At 43.1% G+C, this 22842-nt stretch overlaps 1 protein-coding gene across 2 annotated transcripts in view; it reads left to right on the forward strand.

Annotated features, from left to right (window-relative positions):
* The first annotated feature begins 54 nt into the window (after positions 1-54).
* Fancd2 (FA complementation group D2) overlaps positions 55-22842 on the forward strand; it is a 64576-nt gene continuing 41788 nt past the window's right edge. Inside the window, exons 1-15 of one of the 2 annotated variants that reach the window (XM_087657591.1) lie at positions 55-117; positions 1700-1793; positions 2569-2664; positions 5513-5653; positions 6507-6574; positions 6700-6803; positions 7364-7424; positions 9776-9828; positions 13248-13326; positions 17092-17216; positions 18321-18408; positions 20124-20228; positions 20546-20646; positions 21020-21128; positions 21334-21369. In XM_087657591.1, coding sequence (XP_087513717.1) covers positions 2592-2664; positions 5513-5653; positions 6507-6574; positions 6700-6803; positions 7364-7424; positions 9776-9828; positions 13248-13326; positions 17092-17216; positions 18321-18408; positions 20124-20228; positions 20546-20646; positions 21020-21128; positions 21334-21369 — 1143 coding nt within the window. In that variant the 5' untranslated portion in view covers positions 55-117; positions 1700-1793; positions 2569-2591. 2 annotated transcript variants of the gene reach the window in all.

Below are 22842 nucleotides of genomic sequence, written 5' to 3' on the forward strand. Positions count from 1 at the left end.
TGGAAGAGTGACGGCACGGCACGGCACGGCACGGCACGGCGTGGCCTTGATGACGTCAGAACGGCGTCCGACAAGCGGGAAAGTCGAAAACGAAGGGAAGCAACTGGCGGCCCCCAGGTTAGTGGCTTTTTAGGCTTTCCTGGGGTCAAGATGTTGTCTCTCCAAAGTCAGACGGTCCTGTCTTGCTTCAGTATTTCCCTCTGAACAATGACTGTCAGGGATTGCATGTTGTAGGTAACGCAGAATAAGAAACATAGCATAATAAGAAATTTTAACCTGTTTTTAGTTTTTAAGGCTTTTTTTGGTTAAGGCTTATTTAGTGTGTATGTATGAGTTGATCTCCTGTGTTTATGTGCACCACATGCATATAGGAACCCGAAGAGGCGCAGGATCCCCTAGAACTGGAGTTACAGACAGTTTTGAGCCGCTTGTTTGAGTGGGAGCTGAACCTGGGTCCTCTGCAAGAGCAGTAAACACTCTTAATACCAAAGCTGTCCCTCCAGTCCTGGAACATTAATTCTTTTTTTTTTTTTTTTTTTCGGAGCTGGGGACCGAACCCAGGGCCTTGCGCTTGCCAGGCAAGCGCTCTACCACTGAGCTAAATCCCCAACCACGGAACGTTAATTCTTCTTTTTTTTTTTTTTTTTTTTTTTTTTTTTCGGAGCTGGGGACCGAACCCAGGGCCTTGCGCTTCCTAGGTAAGCGCTCTACCACTGAGCTAAATCCCCAGCCCCCGGAACGTTAATTCTTAATAGAAACCATTGCCATAATCTAGAGAAATGGTTCGGAGGTTAAGAGCAGCACTGGCTGCTCTTCTTCTTTTTTTTTTTTTTTTTTTTTTTTTTTTTCTTCTTTTTTTTCTTTTTTCTTTTTTTTCGGAGCTGGAGACCGAAGCCAGGACCTTGCGCTCGCTAGGCAAGCGCTCTACCGCTGAGCTAAATCCCCAACCCCCCTGGCTGCTCTTCTTAAGGTCCTGAGTTCAATTCCCCTTAATCACATGGTGGCTCACAACCATCCACAGTGAGATCAGGTGCCCTCTTCTGATGTGTAGGCAGAACATTGTATACACAGTAAAGTAATACATCTGAGAGGTGGGGAGGGGAGGAGAAAGAGAGAGAAGCTGGGCGGTGGTGTCAGTGCCTTTAGTCTTTAGTCCCAGTATTTGAGAGGCAGAGGCAGGTGGATCTCTGAGTTCAAGGTCAGCCAGGTCTTCAGAGTGAGAGAAACCTTGTCTCAAAACAAACAAACAAAACAAAAAACAATGATAATAATAGCCCAAAGTCCTAGCTTTCAGGAGGTGGAGGCAGGAAGATCAGATGATAGTCACCATTGGCTCTTATGAGTTCCAGACCAGACGGCTACACAAGACACTACAAAAAGCACAGACTCTGGCCTACATGAGGCTCTTTCTAAGAACAAAAAGTAAATGCACAAAACAAGGAGTCAGATTCTGGAACCAGTCTTCCTAAAGTTAGAACCTCAGCCCTTCCCCTGGTTAGGAGAGTAATAATGGGATGTTTCTCAAGTTAGCATGTGAGAACTCTGTGGATTATAATGACAGCATTTAAGACAGGGTTGTTTGTTTGTTATTGGGATAGGGTCTCACTGTATATCTGTAGCTGGGCTGGAATGTAACTGGTAACTATGTAGACCAGCCAGTCCAATTTACAGGGTGAACTCCTGTCTTAAAAATAAATAGGCACCAGGAAAATAGCTCAGTGCTTAAGGACACTTGCTGCTCTGTGGAGGACCTCGACTTGCTTCCAACACCCACACAGTGACTCATGACTTCTGTAAGTTCACTTCTTGGGGGTCTAATATTCTCTTCTGGCCTATGTGGGCATTGGGGTGGGTGTGCACACGTCCACAGTCCTATGCACAGGCAACTACTCAGACACATAGAACTCAAATATTTTAAAAATAAAAATTATTATCTCTGGCAGGAGAGCTCTTGCCTAGCATGCACAAGGCTACGGTGTTGAAAAGGAAAACGTGTTAAGGGAAATTGTCCCTGATTTTCTTCACCACCCCCACCTACGAGTAGAATAACTGCTCTCACTGGATCCCCGGGCTTTTCTTAGATTGCAGTCACTCAAACATAGTTCAGTTCGTTAAGACCTTGTAATGCTGTACACTTCCTGGGAGCTGGAGTGACGTCTGTCTTGTTTGCAGTGTTTAATGTTTGTCTTGTACCTGCAGTCCTTAGCACCATCCCTGACACAGTACTAAAGTGACCAGTTAGCAGGTGGACGAGCTTAGCTGAGGGTCTCGAGTCTCAGATGAAGAGCTTTGGGCTTTCTCCTTTAGCAACAGAGAAGTAGCCCAGTGAAAGGAGCAACTCGATCACTAAGTCTTGAAGAGATAACGGCCAGCTGTAGGAGTTGAAATGTGCTCAGCACTTGCGTTTAGACAGTGTTAACGTGAAGATTCAAACCCTCTGCTTATAGGCAGGGCAGTTTTAGAATGATTTCCAGTGTCTGATTATGCTAGTTCTTTTGGCATTTGAGGTAAGCAGTGTATCACTGAGCTAAATTTCCAACTCCCGGATGTTTTTTTTTTTTTTTTAAGGAACTAATGTAAGTGCAGAAGACATGGTCAAAATGGTTTCCAAAAGAAGTCGGTTAGATTTTGAGGATAAAGAAACCCTGGCAGAAGATGCCTCCAGTAAGTATCTACCCTTTCATTGTTATATGTCAATCACAGATGTGAGACAGGGAAAGATCCAAAACTCCTACTTTTCAAGTGCTGACACCTGTTAAGGATTAGTGGTGAGAACACAGAGCCTAGGAGATTAAGGATTGAGTTTCTATCTCAAATGCCACGCGGGGGTTTTGGACAACTTCTGGACTTCACTCTCCACCTTCATAAAAATAATTATTATAGAAGCTGGGTGGATGACACAGAGGTTAAGAGTACTCTCTGCTCTTGCAGGGGACCCAGGTTTGAGTTCCAGCTCCCACGTGACACCCCACAATCATCTTTAACTTCAGTTCCAGGGAATTCAGTGCCCTCTTCTGGCCTTAGAAGACACTGTACATTCGTGTGATACATTTAGGTTCAGGCAGGCAAACAATCATACACATAAAATAGAAATAAAAATTATACACTATCAATATTATCTAGATCCTAGAACACAAAAGTAAGAAATTTTTGCCCTTTGAAAAGCAAGTGGTCTGGGTGTGGAGAGACACGCCTTTAATCCCAGCAGTTGGGAAACAGAAGGAGTAGGATCGCTGTGTGTTGGAGGCCGGCCTGGTCTATATAGTGAGCCCCAGGATAGTTAGAACTACATAGAGAGACCCTGTCTCCAAAACAAAAAACAGAAAAGGAAAAAAATAGTAACTTGTCTCCTTTTATTCCTAAAAAATGTTACATGTAAATGCTATGGTAGTGATAGATAAAGGTAAGTTATATCAAAACAAGCAAGCCACAAGCAAAGAAAGAGTGAGAATTCAGTTAACAAAGATGCTAAGAGTTCTGAAAGGGGGCTGCGGGATGGCACAGTCAGGGAGGCGTGAGGACTCGAGTGTCAGACCTGCACTTGAGTGTCAGAACCACTGCAGAAATGCTGTATTGGAGTGCCAGTGGTGAGGAGGTGGAGTCTGCAGGATTCCTATGGCTTGCTGGTCAGTCAGCCTAGTGTACTTTGTGAGCCTCAGTGAAAGACTTTGTCTCAGAAATCAAGGTGAGGATGCCGCGGTTGCTCACCTGGGAAAGGCATTTGCTGGGCAGGTCCGGCGGCCTGAGTTTAGGTAGGAGAGAATGTACTCCACAGCTGCCCTCTGACCTCATCCTCATGCCTTAGCGTATATGTCTACACGTTTTAGACACACACAGATAGCTAAGGAAGAAATTGTTTTTGTTTAAATCCAGTTGGATTCCTTCAGAGGAATACTTGATGTTGCCCTCTGGTTTACACACACATGCACGAATGCACAAATACCAAAGCAGTTCCAGATTGCATTTTGAATTTGTTTGAGAGCATTCATGGTAGGTTTTGTTTTTCAAAAAGCGTCTCATGTAGCCCATGACTTCAAACTTTCTTCCTGAGTACTGGGTTACAGTAAAGGCCATCACACCTTTACTGTCCTGTCTGCTAGCTTCCATCTCAAGATCCTGTTGAGCAATATTCAGAATTATTCACACTTAGAGTTGACACTCCTTTTCCTTCTTCAGTACTAGGGCTTGAACCTAAGGCCAATGCTTTACCATTGAGCTTCTGTCCTAGCCCCCTTTTGCTTTATATTTTTGCCAGTAAATTGCCTACTCTGGCCTTGAACTGAATCTTGTAGCCCAAATACTTTGAAATTTCTATCTGTTTATGTTATTCTCCAGAATAGCTGGGATTACAGGCCTACACTGGAAACCAAGCAGGACAAGCTTGGTTTAGAGGAAGAAATTCTACCTTCATGTCTAGAAGTCTCTCAGTAAAGTGAAACTGAAAAAGTAACGTAGAAAATAAGTAAACACGTCAGGCATGTTGGCACAAACTTCTAATTGGAACATTCAAGAAGCAAAGGGAGACCTGTCTCTCTGTGTTCCAGGCCAGTGTGGTCTGTGTAGTGAGTTCCTGGTTAGCAGGGCTGCATAGTGAAACGTTGTCTCAAAACAAAATCAGAACAGCAGAAAATGGGTAAGTAGAAACCTCATCCTTTGCAAATGCCATCACCGAAAGAGAAACACTTCCGGTGTATGCTGAGGGGCTGGAGATCTGCCTCAGTTGGTAGAGTGCTTGCCCGGCAAACCTAAGTTCCACCCACAGTAGGAGAGAGAAAAGTCTGTGGGGAAGAACTTAGGGGCCTTGTGCTCCAAATGAGTAATGAGCAAACTGAGTTTCTCATTCTGATTTTGACTAAGTAGAAAAAGAGTCAGAATTACATCATGGAAGGAGAAAAGTAGGTTTCCTCTTCAGATTCAGGTCCCTGTTTTGTTTGTTTTGTTGTTGTGCCTTATGCATTGATGAAACCAGCCTGAGTTTTGTCCTGAAAGACGTGCAGAGCCTGCTCTGTTCTGTCTGGTTCTGTTATGGACAGATCATCAGTTCTCAAATTTGGCATAAATCAGGATTGTTACCAGAAGAATTTGTCAAAACTTCAGAATCTCGGGAGCGTTCTCAGGGCTTTCCCTGAGCTTTGGCATGCAGTGCAGATTGTGCATTGTAATAAGCGTCTCAGTGACGGCAGTGCACTGGAGAGGCGTGCACTACTTGACACTTTAGGTGGAAGTGCTTCCGTGGTCACTTTTGGTCAAATGGAACACTTTGTATTCCCTACTGAAAACTCACTGAATGAATGTTATTTTATTTGGTGACTGTTTGTTTGTTTGTGGGGAAGCCACTGTTGCTGACCACCACGGAGGATAGTTCATTTTACTACAGAGTCAATTAGTGTGATTCTTCAGGAACACCTTAGATTGCCTTTCAGAACATTTAGTCCTAGGTTTGTGTTTTAACTTTTGCACTCTTCTTATTTTTGTGGTCATATTTTTAGAGGTTTTGTGTTTGTTTTTCCAGAAATCATGAAGCAACCCTTTTCCAAGTTGGCAAAGAAGTCTTGTGGTTCTCATGAAGTTGAAGAAAATGGCAGTGTTTTTGTAAGGCTTCTTAAGGCGTCAGGACTCACTCTGAAAACTGGAGACAACCAAAATCAGCTAGGTAAAGTTTAAAATATGAATTTGAGTTTAGTGAAAGCCTAGGACCAGACCATGGATCCACAATAGAGAGGCTGACAGAGAGTAGGGAAGGAAGGAAGGAAGGCCTCTGTACTGAGAGAAGAGTGAGATTGCTCTAGAGAATGTGCTTACGATCATAATCTTATTGTTTTAAGGCTTGATAAATAACATCTTACATCAGTTACCTCTAATTCCTTTTCTAGAAACTAGTATACTATTAGTCGTCCTTTGTGACACACACACACACACACACACACACACACACACACACACACACACACTACACACCCTGTATGTAGATACCCAGGAAGCAAGTAGATCCATATCAGAAGAAAATATGGCAAGCCATATAAGGCTAGAGACATGTTTCTAGGGCATACTTTTTTGTTTTACTAAGATAGGTTATCTTTATATCTACAAATAAGATGGGTGATTTGTATAACAACACTTGGTATCTTAACATCTACAGTAAGTGTTTTACTCTAGGTATAGAAGTTTTGGCTGAAATTATTCTTAGTAGGGATGTAGAGATGGCTTAGTGGTTAAGTTATATACTGTTTATACTGTTCTCAGAGAACAGACTTCGATTCCCAGCAGCCACACTAGGTGTCTGTAACTCTACTTCCTGGCCAGAGCCTCTGCACAGACTTTCACATGAAAATAGTGTATACACACACACACACACACACACACACACACACACACACGCTTTTAAGGAAAGAGGAAGAAAGAAACTATTCCTAGTGGCATCGTCAGATGTGAAGCCTGTCTTTAGGGAAGGAGGCTGTAGTAGACATTACACATCATACTGAGAAGCTGGTTTTCCTTCCTCACAGGTGTGGATCAGATAATCTTCCAAAGGAAGCTCTTTCAGGCCTTGAGGAAGCATCCTTCTTATCCCAAAGTATGTACTCTCTGTGGTGCTAGGAGTGCAGGGAATGAGGGCTGAGACCCTGGCACACAGCTGAGTGGCTGGTAACAAACGTTACCACAGACCTTACCTTCTCTCGTCTCTATTACCTTATTTAGGTAATAGAAGAATTTGTTAATGGCCTGGAGTCCTACACTGAGGACAGTGACAGTCTCAGGAACTGCCTGCTGTCTTGTGAGCGCCTGCAGGATGAGGAAGCCAGGTGTGGGGAAGAAGCTGCCTTCTAGAAGTTCAGTCTGGCAGTAACTGGACTGGACACGGGAAGTGCAGTTTTCTTTGTCTTACAATTTTGCTTTTGATTTATAACGCTTTTTTACTCGAGTTTAAATGTAACTTTAAAACTATTTAATTTAATTTGAGGCTACATGGTGAAGAACTACAATGTTTTATGAAATATGTCTTACCTGTAGTAATTAAGAATTCACATCTCTGTGTCTCCCTTACCAAGAGCTGTCTTCTCATGGTCATATGTTTTTTCTAATAAGACTATACTTTGTCTGTCTGTCTGTCTAGAAGCATGGTCTTAATCATGCAGCCCTGCCTATACTAGAACTCCCTAGGCAGACCAGATTATCCTTAAATTCATAGAGGGCTGCCTGCTGTTTCCTCCTCTGAGTGCAGAGACTAAAGGCCTCTGCTTTCTAGCCTAGCTTTGAGATGATCTTGAAGGATTGTATATTTAACCAATTTTATGTAGGAAAGAGAGTCAAACATTAAAACAAAATGAACAAAACAGGAGCCAAACACCTCTCTGTTTTACAGCATGGGCACATTTTACTCCAAGAGTCTGATCAAGCTTCTTCTGGGGATTGACATTTTGCAGGTGAGGCTGCAGCCCTTTCCTGAGAGCATGACGGATGTGAGTTGGGTAACTAACAGAGTGGGTGAATTTTAGTTGGCAACAGCTCTGTACAGTGCTTGATGAGAGGAGTCTGAGTCGCGCCTGTGCCTTTGACTTGTTACTAGGCCAGTTGATCTGGCAGTCCTTCATTTCTTCAGCATATGATTCTGGTTTATTTAAAAACATATTGTGGGGCTAGGGATTTAGCTCAGTGGTAGAGCGCTTACCTAGGAAGCACAAGGCCCTGGGTTCATCCCCAGCTCCGAAAAAAAGAACCAAAAAAAAAAAAAAAAAAAAACACACACACAAAAAAACATATTGTAAGTTGGCTCAAGGATGCTGGTGCATGCAGAGGCCAGAGGCATCAGATCTCCTGGAGTTGGAGTCATGGTTTTCAACTTCCAGATATGAGTTGTGGAAGCCAGACTTGGGTTCTCTAAGAACAGTACACATTCCTAACAGCTGAACCATGTTACCAGTCTGATTCCTCTTCCAGCTCCATGCCATGCACTCTGAGAATTGTGTACTCTCTGCTGAGTTTCCATCTGCACTGTCACTAAGTAACGTGGGTTTGGTCTTTACTTCACTCTTCTCTCTCACTTCCTTTAAAAGTTGGTGTCTGCGTGGCAGGAGTGGGGTGTGTATGTGACGGTGGTGAAGGTGCCTGCAGAGGCCAGAGGTGTTGGAGCACTGGATCTGAAGTTAAAGGCAGGTGTGAACTGGAGGATATGGGTTCTGGGACTCGGACTTGAGTCCTCTGGAAGATCAGGGCAGAGTCTTAACCACTGGGCCTTCTGTCCAGCCAGGACATTGACATGTTGTTGTTGCTGTAAAATTATAAAAAAAATGGGGTCTTTTACCCTGCACTAGGTCCGACACCGTAGTGCCCCAAGATATCTGGTAGACATCTTCATCTCAGTCAGCAAAGCGTCTCACCCCCTCTGCTCCATGCCATATCACAGTGCTGATGGCCTCTCTCTGAGCCTGGCAACAATCTCTTTACCCATCCAGTTCCCAAGGCAGGTTGCCACCATGCCGGACACACACATCCCAATTCCGTGGCAGCCCAGTGTCTCCAGCCGCCACACACTCTCTTTAACTTAAACGGCCACATGGAAGAGGACAGCACAACAACCTCTGATCTAATTGATGAGATATAATCGCCCACCTACACATGCAAAGCCTGGTACACATCCATCCCTTAAGAGCATTCATAACGACCTGTAAATGTGCAGAGAGGAGTCTTAACATCACCAGCCTCCATGTTCTCTCTGCTGTTTCTCCTGCCTCCTTCAGTCTCCTCCTCTCTCTAAATCTTTTCTCCTGCCCATCCTTCCTTCCCGCCCGCTGACAGGCCTCATCCTATCTTGTACTTGCCTACGCCTGTATGACATCCTATTGTTGTAATGTGTCAGATTGAACAGAGCTGTAGAGAGAAACGGATCTTTCCCACCCCCCTCCCTTTTCCTCTTTCTCAGTTTCTTCTTCATATAATTTTTTATCTCATATTTTTCTTTGGAAATCTTGACTGTAATTTAGTTAACTCATATCAGAGACCTTCACTTTTTATCTGGAGTAGACCTCCTTATCATGAAAACATAATCTTTTAAAATCTGCCTTTCATAGACTAAGAGTTACCATATTTAATAGTATTTTTAGTATCTGATTAATTTTCCTTGGTATTTGGGAAGGCAAATTATGGGCATATTTATATTCAAGCATTTATATTAAAATACCGACATTATCTGTGTGAACATTCTTGGAGGATATCAGTTATACTAAAATGTTTTCTCAAGAGCTTTGGTGGAAGAAACTTATAACTAATTGCACGTCTTCATTTAATGATTATTATTATTATAGATACTAAAGGAGGCCATCTACTGATCAAATAATTCTCAGGCTTAACTAGTTTCATAAAAACACATTGCGAACAGGTATATCCACAAATCACAACTCCATGGTTACCTCTGCTTTCTTTTTCCCCAGAAGTGAATGACAGTAGTAGAGTTTGCCCACTTTGTATTTTGTCCAGTCCTCTCAGACACACATTGTAAGCCTCTCAGGAAGCCTTCTTGTGTCTTCCTTCACACCGCCATCCTGTGGGGATCATCTCCACTGAGCCCAGCATGCTGAGCTCTTCAGCACTGCAGTTCCTTTTTAGAGTACCACGCAGCAGCCCCTGGCCTGAGGCCGCAGCCCCTGGCCTGAGGCCGCAGCCCCTGGCCTGAGGCCGCAGCCCCTGGCCTGCTGCTTGCCATTTCTACCTGGTAACTAAGGTATTTCTGTTGTATATTTCAATACCATCTCCTGACTCTGCATGTTTTCTCCTTTAGCCTGCCATTATCAAAATGCTATTTGAAAAAGTGCCACAGTTTCTTTTTGAAAGGTAAGTGGAATTGTTCTGACACCTTGAGTTTCAGTGCTTTTGGACTCCCTGGAACGTCTCTTCTGAAACGCCCTACGGTTGCGTTTAACATGTCGGATTCCAGAGTGAGGGGTAACATTTCTTCCATCACTTCATAAATACTAAGCCATTGTTAAAATAAAGACCACACGTGCTTGTATGTAGGCTCGCTCTTCTACAAGATTACAGAACTCTCTGCCAGTAGTGGCTCTTTCCTAGGAGGGAGCCGGTTGTCAGCCTTTGCCTTTTATTCTGAAGTGTGTTTCTGTTGTGTCAGGGGCTGGAGAGATGGCTCAGTGGTGAAGAGCACAGGCTGCTCTTGGAGAATACTGGAGTTGAACTCTCAGACACCAATGCAGATAAAACACCCATATACATAAAATAATAAATAAATATTTTTAAAAAACCAACTATGTCAGGAAGGATAAAGACCAGCCTGATTAAAAGTGACATATAAAATCTCAAGTATAGCAACATCAGATATTTAAGTGTTCAATTTCATTAGCAAAGGCAGAAACGTAAAATTAAAAAATAGGTCTGAGTGTGGTAGCACTTGCCTTTAATCCCAGAACTAGGGAGGCAGATGCATGTGGATCTCTGAGTTTCAGGCCAGCTTGGTCTACAGAATGAGTTCCATGACACCCAGGGCTATACAAAGAAACCCTGTCTTGAAAAACAAAACAAATAAAGACAATGATTTAATTTAATTAATTTAAAAAATTCAATGCAAATAAATCTTTAAAAAAAAAAGCAAAAAAAAAATGAAAAAAACCAAACCAAAACAAAACAGAAAAACCAGATTGGGGTGGGGCTGGAGAGATGGCTTAGCGGTAAGAGGACTGACTGTTCTTCCAGAGGTCCTGAGTTCAATCCTTAGCAACCACATGGTGGCTCACAACCATCTGTAATGGGATCCAATGTTCTCGTCTGGCATACGGGTGTACATGTAGGTAGAGCACTCAAATACTGGGTGTGCAGCCCAGTTAGTAGGATCCTTGTCTAACCTGAAGTCCTGAACATAAACTTGAACACTCTAGTGATAAAGTCATCCTCAGTTACACAGAATGTTTGAGTTCAGCCCAAGACACAGAAGACCTGTCTCCAAAAAGAAAGAAAGAAGGGAAAATAAAAGGATAAAATATTGAGTGAGTTTTCCCTACACCCAAAGAGCCTTTGTTAAATATAATGAACAGTTACTGGCATTTGTTGTAAATGAGCATAAACCAATCATTGTGAGAAGCAGTTAAGTTGTATGGTTCAAAACCTTGGAATTAGGTCTGGTTGCTAGACATGGTGGCTCGTGCTTATAATCCCAATACTTAGGAAAAGGAGGCAGGATGACGAAGGATTCAGAAGCATCCCCAGATACATAGTGAGTTCCAGGCCAGTCTGGGCTATGCTCTGAGACCCTATTTCAAAGTAATTTAAAAAAACCCAAACACTTTTCAGCCCCGGCATTTGAGAGGCAGCGGCAGAGGCAGCTGGATCTCCATATGTTCAAAGCTGGCCAGAGCTACATAATGAATCTATGTTTCAAAAACAAAACAAAAGCCACATTTTTTTTTTCTTTTTCTTTTCTTTTTTTTCGGAGCTGGGGACCGAACTCAGGGCCTTGCGCTTGCTAGGCAAGTGCTCTACCACTGAGCTAAATCCCCAACCCCACATTTCTTTTTTTTTATTGAAAGTTTAGGAACTTTGAATTTATCTATTTATTTATTTTTTGTTTGTTTGAGACAGAGTCATATGTAGCCCACACTGGCCTACAAGTTGCCATAAGGTCCAGGCTGATCTTGAACTCAGAGTCTGCTTCTACCTCCCAAGTGCTGAGGTTACAGATGTGTCATGTGCTGTGTCACCATGTCTGCTAGATCTATTTTTTTTTATTTTTAAAGATTTATTTTATGCATATGAGTACACTGTCACTCTCTTCAGACACACCAGAAGAGGGCATCGGACTCCATGACAGATGGTTGTGAGCCACCATGTGGGAATTGAACTCAGGGCCTCTGGAGGAGCAGTCAGTGCTCTAAACCGCTGAGCCATCTCTCCAACCCCCTAGATCTATTAACTATTTATTTATTTTGGTTTTTCTAGACAGGGTTTCTCCTTGAGGCCCTAGCTGTTCTGGAACTCACTTTGTAGACCAGGCTGGCCTTGAACTCACAGAGAGTTCTGTCTTTGCCTCTCAAGTTCTGGGATTAAAGGATTGTGCCACCACCTCCAATAGTGTTTCTTTTTATGTGTATGGTTCTTTACCTTCATAAATGCCTGTGTACTATGAAGTTCCTGGTGCCCAGGGAGGCCAGAAGAGTGCATTCTGTCCCCTGAAATGGAGGTATAATTGGTTGTAAGCCTCCATGTGGCTCCTGGGAATCAATCCAGGCCCTCTGGAAGGCCAACAAGTGCTCTAACCACTGAGCCATACCCTCCAGTCTCTCACATTGTTTGTAAGAGATAAGTATGATCCCTCTTTTCCCTTCTCCCCAGCTGTAGCCACTATTTTAGTGATTTTTTTTTTTTATAACAAAGCACTATTACCAAGGCAACTTATCGAAGAGTTTATTTTGTGACTTAACAGTTTCAGAGATAGGGATGTACCCATAACCGTCATGGCGGGGAGCACGGCAGTTGGTAGGCAGGCAGGGTGTTAGAGTAGTAGCTGAGAGCTTACATCCTTCTCAGAAGGTTGGAGGCAGAGAGGAGAGCTAACTGAGAATGGCAGACTTGTGAAATCTCAAAGCCCACTCCATGATACCTCCTCTAACAAGAGCAAACCTAAGCCTTCCCAAACAGTTCTACCAACTGGGGACCGAGCTTTCAAATATATATGCCTATGGGGGCCATTGTCATTTAAACCACCACAGCCACCGTTAATACTTGACATTTTCTCCCAGTCATCTTTTCCACAGTATATACGCATGTCTGGGTTATTTATTAGTTTATTTTATGGGTTTGGTTATTTTGCCTGCGTGTATGTCTGTGACCCACATGCATGCCTGGTACCTGCTGAGGCCAGAAGAGGGCGCCAGATCCCCTGGGACTGGAGTTAACAGACGGTTTGAGTGTCTACATGCTAGGAATTGAATCTGGATCATTTAGAAGAATAGCCAGTGCACTTAACTGCTAAGTTGTCTTTCCAGCCCCTCTGTTTTTAATAATCACATTTGAGTTTAGCATTGTACCCCATAACTAGTAACTATACAGTTAGTAGTTTTACCTGACTGGCTGATGTATTCTGTACGGTATTAACGTTTTCTGTTTTGTAGTCAGGAGTTGGTAATGCAGCTTATAGGAGAATACCTGTTCATTGTGTGAGTCCCCTAGAACCAAGCAAAGAAAAAAATTGACGTGGGGAGAGGGATGGAGTGCGGAGACTGAATCCCTTCTCATTGGCATTTCAGCGAGAGCAGAGATGGGATCAGCATGCCCCGACTCATCATCAGTCAGCTAAAGTGGCTGGATAGAATCGTGGACAGCAAGGTGGGTGTGCGGCTCTGCTCACTTAAACAGTGTTGTACAGCTGGGCAGGTTGTGCGCGGCTGTAATCCCAGCTTTCGGGAGGCAGGGGCAGGCTGATCTCTGAGAGTTCAAGGCCAGCCTGGTCTACAGAGTGAGTTCCATGTCTACATAGGGAGACCCTGTCTTGAAAACAAACAGAAGTTTCTCGTCAGGGATGGTGGTAAATGCCAGTGGTCTGAGCATTTAGAGGGCAGAGACAAGAAGGTGGAGGTCAACATGAGCCAGCCTGGGCTACACTGACCAAACCTTTTTTGGGAAACCTGAGTATTTGTCTCTTTAAAACATTTATTTACGGGGGTTGGGGATTTGGCTCAATGGTAGAGCGCTTGCCTAGGAAGCGCAAGGTCCTGAGTTCGGTCCCCAGCCCCGGGGAAAAAAAAAAAAAGAAAGAAAAAAACATTTATTTACAAAGAAGCTTAGGGTGCGTGAAGTGGGGATGCCTGTAATTCCAGCACTTAGGGATGAGGCAGGAAGATGGGAAGTCTGAAGAGCAGCCATAGAGAGACTCTTCTGCTTTGTCAAAGGACTGGTGGATTAGCTCGGTGGTTAAAGTGCTTGCTGTGTGAAGGCCTGATTTGATCCCTGGAACCCACATAAAAGTCAAAGCTGTCAGAATAAAAAAAAAAAAAGAATAATAAAAAAAGGGGTTGGGGATTTAGCTCAGTGGTAGAGCACTTGCCTAGCAAGCTGGGTTCGGTCCCCAGCTCCGAAAAAAAGAATTAAAAAAAAAAAAGTCAAAGCTGTCCTCTGGCAGGCACAGGCCCCATTTATACAGAGTACATGCATTAATAAATAATTTTTAAAAGATGGACTCTTCCTTAAGTATAAGCATTAAGTATAGTTTATTTTATGTTAAATATTTGGGAAGGGGCTAGAGCAGTGTTTTTTAACCTGTGGGCTGTGGACCTTTTGATAGTTGGATGACCCCTCACAGGAGTCACCTAAGACTATCAGAAATATCAGATATTTACATTATAATTCATAACAGCAAAATTATAGTTATGAAGTAGTAATGAAAATAATTGATGGTTGAGAGTCACCACAGCATGAAGAACTGTATTAAAGGTTTGCAGAATTGGGAAGGTTGAGAACCACTGGACTAGAGAGATGGCCCAGAAGTTACGAGCACTTGTTGGTTTTGTAGAAAACCCCAATTCAGTTCCCAGCACCGACATGGTGGTTGGCAACTATCTGTAACCTGAATTCCAGGGGATCCAGCAAAGATAACCATGATGCAAACACGCACGCAAACAGGCATGCAAACATACCCCACAAAGTGTAAAATAAATAAATCTTTAAAATGTTGATAAGAACTAGGTATGGTGCACAGGCTTACTCTCAGCACTTGAGAGGAAGAGGCAGGTGGGTCTCTGAGTTCCGGACCTCTGAGCCCTCTGAGGACTCCCTGGTCTACAGAGCAAGTTGCAGGACAGCCAGGCCTAAATGTAGAAACCCTGTCTCCAACAACAGCAACAAAATGAAAACAAAAACAGAGAAGGTAAGGGTGTTTATTTGTGTTTCACAATCTCTAGATTACTTTTTACTTCTGAAAAGTGGTAAGATCCCAGGCCATCTTATTTCACTATAAATGATGTAATTTGTAGTTTTTGCAAGTATGTGATGTATGTAAGTGCATTGGTAAAGTTGAACAGTTGAATAGAAGTTCATGTTTTTCTTTGTGTTGGTTACTGGACAAGAAATTGAATATGTTGTACCTCACTGACAAGAAACTGTTCTCATAATCCATAGGCCAAGACTGTTTCAGTGGTGAACAGTCTGCTTGAGGCACTGCCTGCAGTCTTACTTCTTTCCAGAAACCTTGTTGTTTGTTTGTGTTTTGTTTTGTTTTGTTTTTTGTTTTTACAGGGTTTTATTATCTAGTTCTGGTGATCCTGGAACTTGCTGTGCAGCTCCGGCTGCCTAGAACCTTGATCCTCCTGCCTCTGCCTCTCAGTTGCTCAGATTGTCAGGGTACACTGCCATGGCTGTCTTCACTTCCGAAGTTCTTAGAACCATTCTTTTAGGTTTTGACAGACATTTCAAACTACATCTTTTTTAGAAAAACAGGTGTTTTTAGAGTCTCATCAGGACTGGAATTGGGGTCTGGACTGAACTTTAATATATTCAATGTACTGTGAATTTAGGGAGAGGTATTTGTATCTTTTACAGGTATATATTCATGAGTAGGTGTGGGGGTGTGTAAGTGTATGTGTGTATGGATGGTGTGTATGTGTATGGTTGGTGTGTGTGTATGTGTATGGGGTGTGTGTATGTGTATTCATGGTGTGTGTGTGTAGGATGACGGGTATGTGTATGGATGGTTGTGTGTGTGTGTGTGTGTATGGACAGTGTGTATGTGTGTGTGTATGGATGGTGTGTGTGTGTGTGTGTATGGATAGTGTGTGTGTATGGATGGGGTGTGTGTGTGTGTGTATGGATAGTGTGTGTGTATGGAGGGGGTGTGTGTGTGTGTGTGTATGGATGGTGTGTGTGTGTGTATGTGTGTATGGATGGTGTGTGTGTGTGGTTGGTGTGTGTGTGTGTATGGAGTGTGTGTGTGTGTGTGTGGTTGGTGTGTGTGTGTATGGATGGTGTGTGTGTGTGTGGAGTGTGTGTGTGTGTGTGGTTGGAGTGTGTGTGTATGGATGGTGTGTGTGTGTGTATGGATAGTGTGTGTGTATGGAGGGTGTGTGTGTGTGTATGGATGGTGTGTGTGTGTATGTGTGTATGGATGGTGTGTGTGTGTGGTTGGTGTGTGTGTGTATGGAGTGTGTGTGTGTGTGTGTGTGTGTGGTTGGTGTGTGTGTGTATGGATGGTGTGTGTGTGTATGGAGTGTGTGTGTGTGTGTGTGTGGTTGGTGTGTGTGTGTATGGATGGTGTGTGTGTGTATGGATGGTGTGTGTGTGTGTGTGTGGTTGGTGTGTGTGTGTATGGATGGTGTGTGTGTGTGTATGGATTGTGTGTGTGTATGGATGGTGTGTGTGTGTATGGATGGTGTGTGTGTGTATGGATGGTGTGTGTGTGTATGGATGGTGTGTGTGTGTATGGATGGTGTGTGTGTGTATGGATTGTGTGTGTGTATGGATGGTGTGTGTGTGTGTGTGTGTGTGTGTGTGTGGTTGGTGTATGTGTGTATGGATGGTGTGTGTGTGTGTATGGATGGTGTGTGTGTATGGATGGTGTGTGTGTGTATGGATGGTGTGTGTGTGTATGGATTGTGTGTGTGTATGGATGGTGTGTGTGTGTGTGTGTATGGATTGTGTGTGTGTGTGGTTGGTGTGTGTGTGTATGGATGGTGGGTGTGCGCATATGCATATGTGCTGGTATCTGAAGATCAGAGAACAATCTTGGATGTTACTCCTCAGGCAACATTCAGGTTTGTTTTTTTTAAAACAGTCTTTCAGTGGCTTGGGACTTGCCAAATAGCCTGATATAGGGGGCCTATGCAGTGCTCCCCAGGAGTCTACCTACCTTTGCTTCCCCAGACCTGGGATCACAAGTGCATTTTCATGTGCCTGGCTTCGTTTATCTAGGTCCTGGAAATTGAAAGCACTTTATTGTTGAATGGACTCTCCCCAGCTCCCATTTACCTCTTACTTTAAAATTTGAACTTGAGTCTATCCTGGTCATGATGTATACATGATAATTTCAGGTCTGTATTTTCATGAATAAGGAGTGCTTATTTTGTGTAATGTGCTATAATTCTAATAATGTTCTCCCTGCAGGACCTCACAACCCAGATGATGCAGTTGATCAGTGTTGCTCCAGTGAATTTACAACATGACTTCATCACTAGCCTTCCTGAGATCCTAGGGGATTCCCAGCATGCTAATGTGGGGAAAGAGCTCAGGTGGGTAAACACTGCAGGACTGTCTCATAGAGCCTCCACTAGCAGTGTAAAAAGAGCTAAGTTTAGGGCTAATGTGGTAACTCTACCTAAGGGTGCTTGCCTTTCATCTCTGATGATGTAACTTTTACACTGGAACCCATATAATAGAAGAGAACTGACTTGCCAAGTTGTTCTCTTCCATATATGCACTGTGGTACACATTATGCCATATATGCATGTGTGTGCACACACATGCACTCACACCTACATGTGCACACACCCACAGATGTACATACCTACACACACACACACACACACACACACATGGGCACACATGCACGCACATATATACACACACACACACACACACACCCCACAGGCATTTGAGAGTTCCTTTTCAGTTTTGTAGGATGTTCATAGCCAGTCTGGGGTACATGAGGCTCAAAATCACACATGAAAGGTGGTTGGGTATATGATTCAGTTGTTAAGGGTATTTGCCTGACATGTACAAAGTATGTTAATTCCCTAATATTACATAAACCAGCTGTGATGGCAGAAGGTGGAAGCAGGAGGATCAGAAGTTCATGGTCATTCTTGACTACATTGTGAGTTTGAGGCCAGCCTGGGATACACTAAATCCTGCCTCAAAATGTAAAAATTATCTGGGCAATGTCGAGAATGCCTTTAAGCTCAGCACTTGGGAATAACGGTAGGAGGATCAGGAGTTCAAGGTCAACCTCAGGCAAATCTCTGTGAGCTTGAGGCCAGCCTGGTCTATAGAGTGAGTTCCAGGACAACCAGGGCTACACAGAGGTGCACATGCTCTGATGTACAGACTTTTTCTGGTTATGATTCCCCAAACAATACAGCAGGGCAACTATGTGCATGGCTTCTACATTGCCTCAGGTATTATAAGTTCCCTAGAAGTAACAGACAGTGTGTGGGTGGATGGCTAGGTCATGTGCTGATTGCTATGCCATTTCCTAGAAGGGGCTTGAGCATCCACCTCAGGTCCAGGGGGTCACTGTATGTCTTGTCCTCTCTACTCTAAGGAGTAGCTTCTCAGGTTATGCCTTGCCTGGTTCTGTTCAAGCCATTACTCAGCTTTTCCTTTTTTGTTAACAGTGAGCTGCTGGTGCAGAATACTTCACTGACTGTTCCGATCTTGGATGTCTTTTCCAGTCTCCGACTTGACCCAAACTTCCTGTCTGAGGTAGGGAAGAGCCTGCTTTCCAGAAATAGGAAGAAATCATATACAATGAAAGAAAATACCACCTTGAAACTATGCTCACAAATATTAAAGTATTATGTTGTACTCACGCACTCACGCATGCACATCATCATCATGGGGATCAGAAACCAGGGCCTTATAAATACTATAATACTAAGCCAAAACCCAGCCCCTCCCTCCCTTCCTTCCTTCCTTCCTTCCTTCCTTCCTTCCTTCCTTCCTTCCATCCAGCCATCTGTCCTTCCTTCCTTTCTTTCTTTTCTTTCCCTTCTTCTTTTTTCTTTCAATTCAAATGATCTGACCATTTGGCCCTAACTGGCCTCAAACTCAAGATCTTCCTTCCTTGGCCTCCCCAGTGCTGGGGTAACACATGTGATTCCCCAGGCTTGGCTTAAGCAATGCAATTTAGTTGGGTTTTGTTTTGTTTTTCGCTGTGCTGGTGATCGAACCCAGGGTCCCACAAACACTAGGCAGACATTTCACCACTGAATTACACTCTCATCTCTTAAGTGGTAAGCTTGTGCATGTTCGTGTATATATGCATGCGTGTGTGTATGTGTACCTGTGGAACACCGATCACAACCTCAGGTGTTCTTCAGGTCTGTCCACTTTTTAAAAAATGTTTTGTGGTGGTGATAGGTGTCTCACTTCGTGAAACTTACTAGGAGCTTCAGAGATGCGCTTGTCTCCAAAGCAGCCATGCTGGGAACGGAAGTTCAAGGCCATCCTAAGCCACATAGGGAGCTCAGGGCCAGCCTGGGACGCTAAACCCTCAAGGAAAACAACAGTATATTTTTACTTCTTTTGTAGCTTTTAAAATATAAGCATTCTGGGGCTGGAGAGATGGCTCAGCGGTTAAGAGCGCTGACCTCTCTTCCAGAGGTCCTGAGTTCAATTCCCAGCAACCACATGGCGGCTCACAACCATCTAATAGGATCCAATGCCCTCTTCTGGTGTGTCTGAAGACAGTGATAGTATATTTACATGTAATAAATAAATAAATAACTAAATAGCGCAAGGCCCTGGGTTTGGTCCCCAGCTCTGAAAAAAAGAACCAAAAAAAAAAAAAAAAAAAAATAAATAAATAAAATAAATAAATAAATAAATAAATAAATGCAAAAGCTAACTCCCACAGCCTCTCACTAACACCAGCACCTGAACACTTCTCACCAAAGCAACTAAAGCAAAAAAATATTTTAAAAAAACCATATATATATACACATATACATATATATACATATATACATATATGTATATGTGTATATATATATATGGGTTCTGGAATTTAGCTGGTTTTTATTCGGCAGTTACTTCACTCCTCTTTGGTTCCCTTCTAAATAACATACTTTTATTCTGGAAGAGAGCTAGCTTTCCATCATCCGTAAACCCAGGGTTGTTCACAATCCACAGTAAGTTCACCGGGGTCAGTTGTGAGGGAAGCAGGAGTGAGCTCTCCTATTTTCGGTTGTGAGCTCAGGCTGAATGGAATGTGAGGCTGAAGATGTTTGACGTTTATCACTTGTCTGTGTTAGAAACATCTGACATTTATAATTATAAAAGTTTGTAATTTAGGGAAAAAGAACTTTTCCCCTAAACTACCATTAAGAAAATCAAATGAGCAAAATGAATTTTCTAATTTTGTTGGTAAGTCTATATTGGGTTTGAGTAGTGAAGAGTTTTGTGCTTTTTATATTTAGATCCGCCAGTTGGTGATGGGCAAGCTGTCATCTGTCCGTCTAGAGGACTTACCTGTGATAGTAAAGTTCATTCTTCATTCTGTGACAGACAGCACTTCACTAGAGGTATGCTATTAGCTCCTACCCTGATCACTCCAGAGAGCTGTTGGAGAGAACAGCTCAGTCTGGTTGGTCCCTCAGCATACGCTGCTGCAGGCTGACATCTCCTATTGCCCTGTGGCTGTGGCTCAAGTGAACCTAGGGTCTAGGGTGTGGCATTCTGAAGAACTTGAACTGTTCTCATGCAGGCTGCTAACGTGCCTTTTGTTACAGGTCAGGTGTTTTCCTCAGTATTGTGGGGTTGTTAAGGTTCCAGTGAGAGAGTGGCTGTGCCTGTCCGCTGAGGGTGAGCAGGATATATGACTGACAGTGACTTACCCTAGGTGATTGCTGAGCTGCGGGAGAAGTTGAACGTCCAGCATTTTACCTTGCCGTCACGAATTCAGGCTTCCCAAAGCAAGTTGAAAAGTAAAGGATTAGCAAGGTATGGAGCGGTTTGCAATTGCCATTCCTTTCCTTGCATAATCATAGTCTCCTTTCATCCTGAAGGCAGGGCAGTTATAAGATCATAATAAACCACAAGTTCTGGTAGCAAGGCTACATTCACATACAGTGCAACGGGGATTGTGAAGTTTGTGTGTGTGTTTGTGTATTGAGGTTTAGTCTGTAGCTATGTATTGTAATGGAAACACATTTTCCTAGCCATTCAAATCCACACAATCTATGGTGCAAGTTTTTCAATATTTTGCATAAGTGGGGACATGCTCCAGAACCTCTAGTTAATAACAGAAATTCGGATCTTATAAGATCTTTTCTGATTCGTAGAAAAATAATGTTTCCTGCTTTGTTGTTTGTAGCTCTTCAGGAAATCAAGAAAACAGTGATAAAGACTGTATTGTTCTCCTCTTTGATGTAATAAAGTCAGCCATTAGATACGAGAAAACCATTTCAGAAGCCTGGATCAAGGTGAGTAAGATCCTTGCAACTCTGATCATCAAGGTGGTTCATGAGTGTCAGTCAGTGACAGATGTGTGAGGTGAGATGAACTAAGTCTTAAAACTGTCATTCAAGTATAAATGATCATGACGTGCAAGTGAGCAGGATATGTGGAATGAAGCAGATGGACACTCTCCATGCATACGATATAACATCGTGGCCCTTGTTTTTCTAGGCAATTGAACGCATTCAGTCAGCGGCTGAACATAAGGTACTAAATGCTCTTGTCCTTTGAATTAAAGAATTGCATTGCCTATTGTGCTGTCCTGCCTTCTTCTTGTGTTCCTGCAGCTGTCCTTCTGTAGCTGCTCTGATAATGTTGGGTGTGTGGAGAAGACAACCAGAGTGGGGTGACTTGCCTTGTGACTGGTTCTGAAATGACTGTAGTCCACAGTGTTCAGTAGACTCGGAGGTTGTTTTACCCATATGAAGTTATAGTCCAAAAGGCTGTCCCCGACCGTGGTCATGAGTTCAGGTCCTAAGTCTGGTTGGCCTTTCTTCCACCAGGTGGAGTTGTCTTTTTGATTTTACTTTACTATGTAGTCCTAACTTGAGTAGGTTAGACTTTCCACTGTAGGACAAGCAATGGTACTGGATCTATCTCCCACTCTATGTCTTTCTCCGTCTCTCTTTGACTCTGTTGTGTGTGTGTGTGTGTGTGTGTGTGTGTGTGTGTGTGTGTGTGTGTCTGTGTCTGTGTCTGTATGTGTCTGTCTGTCTGTGTGTTTATGTGTATTGTTCTGTTTATGTGTGTCTGTGGGTGTATGTTGTGAAACTCTGCAATCCAGGATGGCTTTGAACTCACTGTGCTTATCAAACTGAAGATGATTCTCCTTCTGTGGGATTTTTTTGTTAATTGAGTGTCCTATTATTAGATGACAGTCTTAAAAGTTTCTATGATATAGGATACACAGTAGAAAAATGAAGATTTTTGAGACAGGGTCTCAGCTAACCGTCTTCAAACTCACTGTGTAGCTGTGAAATTGACCTGGAACTCTTGACTCTCTTACCTTTACTCCTACTCCGAAGTGCTACGATGACAGGCATTTGCTACCATGATTTCTTGAATATAATCTTGGGGCAGGTGATAATCCAGTTTGTTTTTACACAAAAAGTAAATTCACACCCTTTGATACCTTTATACCTAATTTTTAGACTTGCAAGCCAGAACATAGTATAAACATAAGTTATATATTCTTTGAACAGTTTTTTGTTTGTTTTTGTTTTTTACTAGACCAGTTTTCTCTGTGTAACAACCCTGGTTGTCCTGGAACCCATTTGTAGACCACGCTGGCCTCTGCCTCCGCAGTGCTGGGATTTAAGGCATGGTGTAGTGGGTCTCCTTGGAGATGGCATTATAGGTGTTGTGAGTCATCCTACATGGGGCTGTGGCCTGAGAGCCCTGGTCCCTAGAGCAACAGCAAGTGCTTTTAAGCGCTGTGCTGTCTCTATATCCCCTTTGGAAAGCAGTGCGTGCACAGCACGGGCGCACTCCTGTAAGTGCAAATGTGTGCATATGCATGTGTACAGTCTTCACTCTGTCTTTAAGTAGAATCCTACTGGGGCTCGTGTAGTGCAGGTTTCTTATTTTTCCTTCACCATCATCACCATGTAGCAGAAATGACTTACTCTGTTTTAAAAGCGAGTTTGCTGAGCTGGGAGTAGTGGCACATTCCTTAGTCCC

This window comes from Rattus norvegicus, chromosome 4 (assembly GCF_021556685.1).
Source record: "Rattus norvegicus strain SHRSP/BbbUtx chromosome 4, alternate assembly SHRSP_T2T, whole genome shotgun sequence".
Taxonomy (NCBI): Eukaryota; Metazoa; Chordata; class Mammalia; order Rodentia; family Muridae; genus Rattus; species Rattus norvegicus.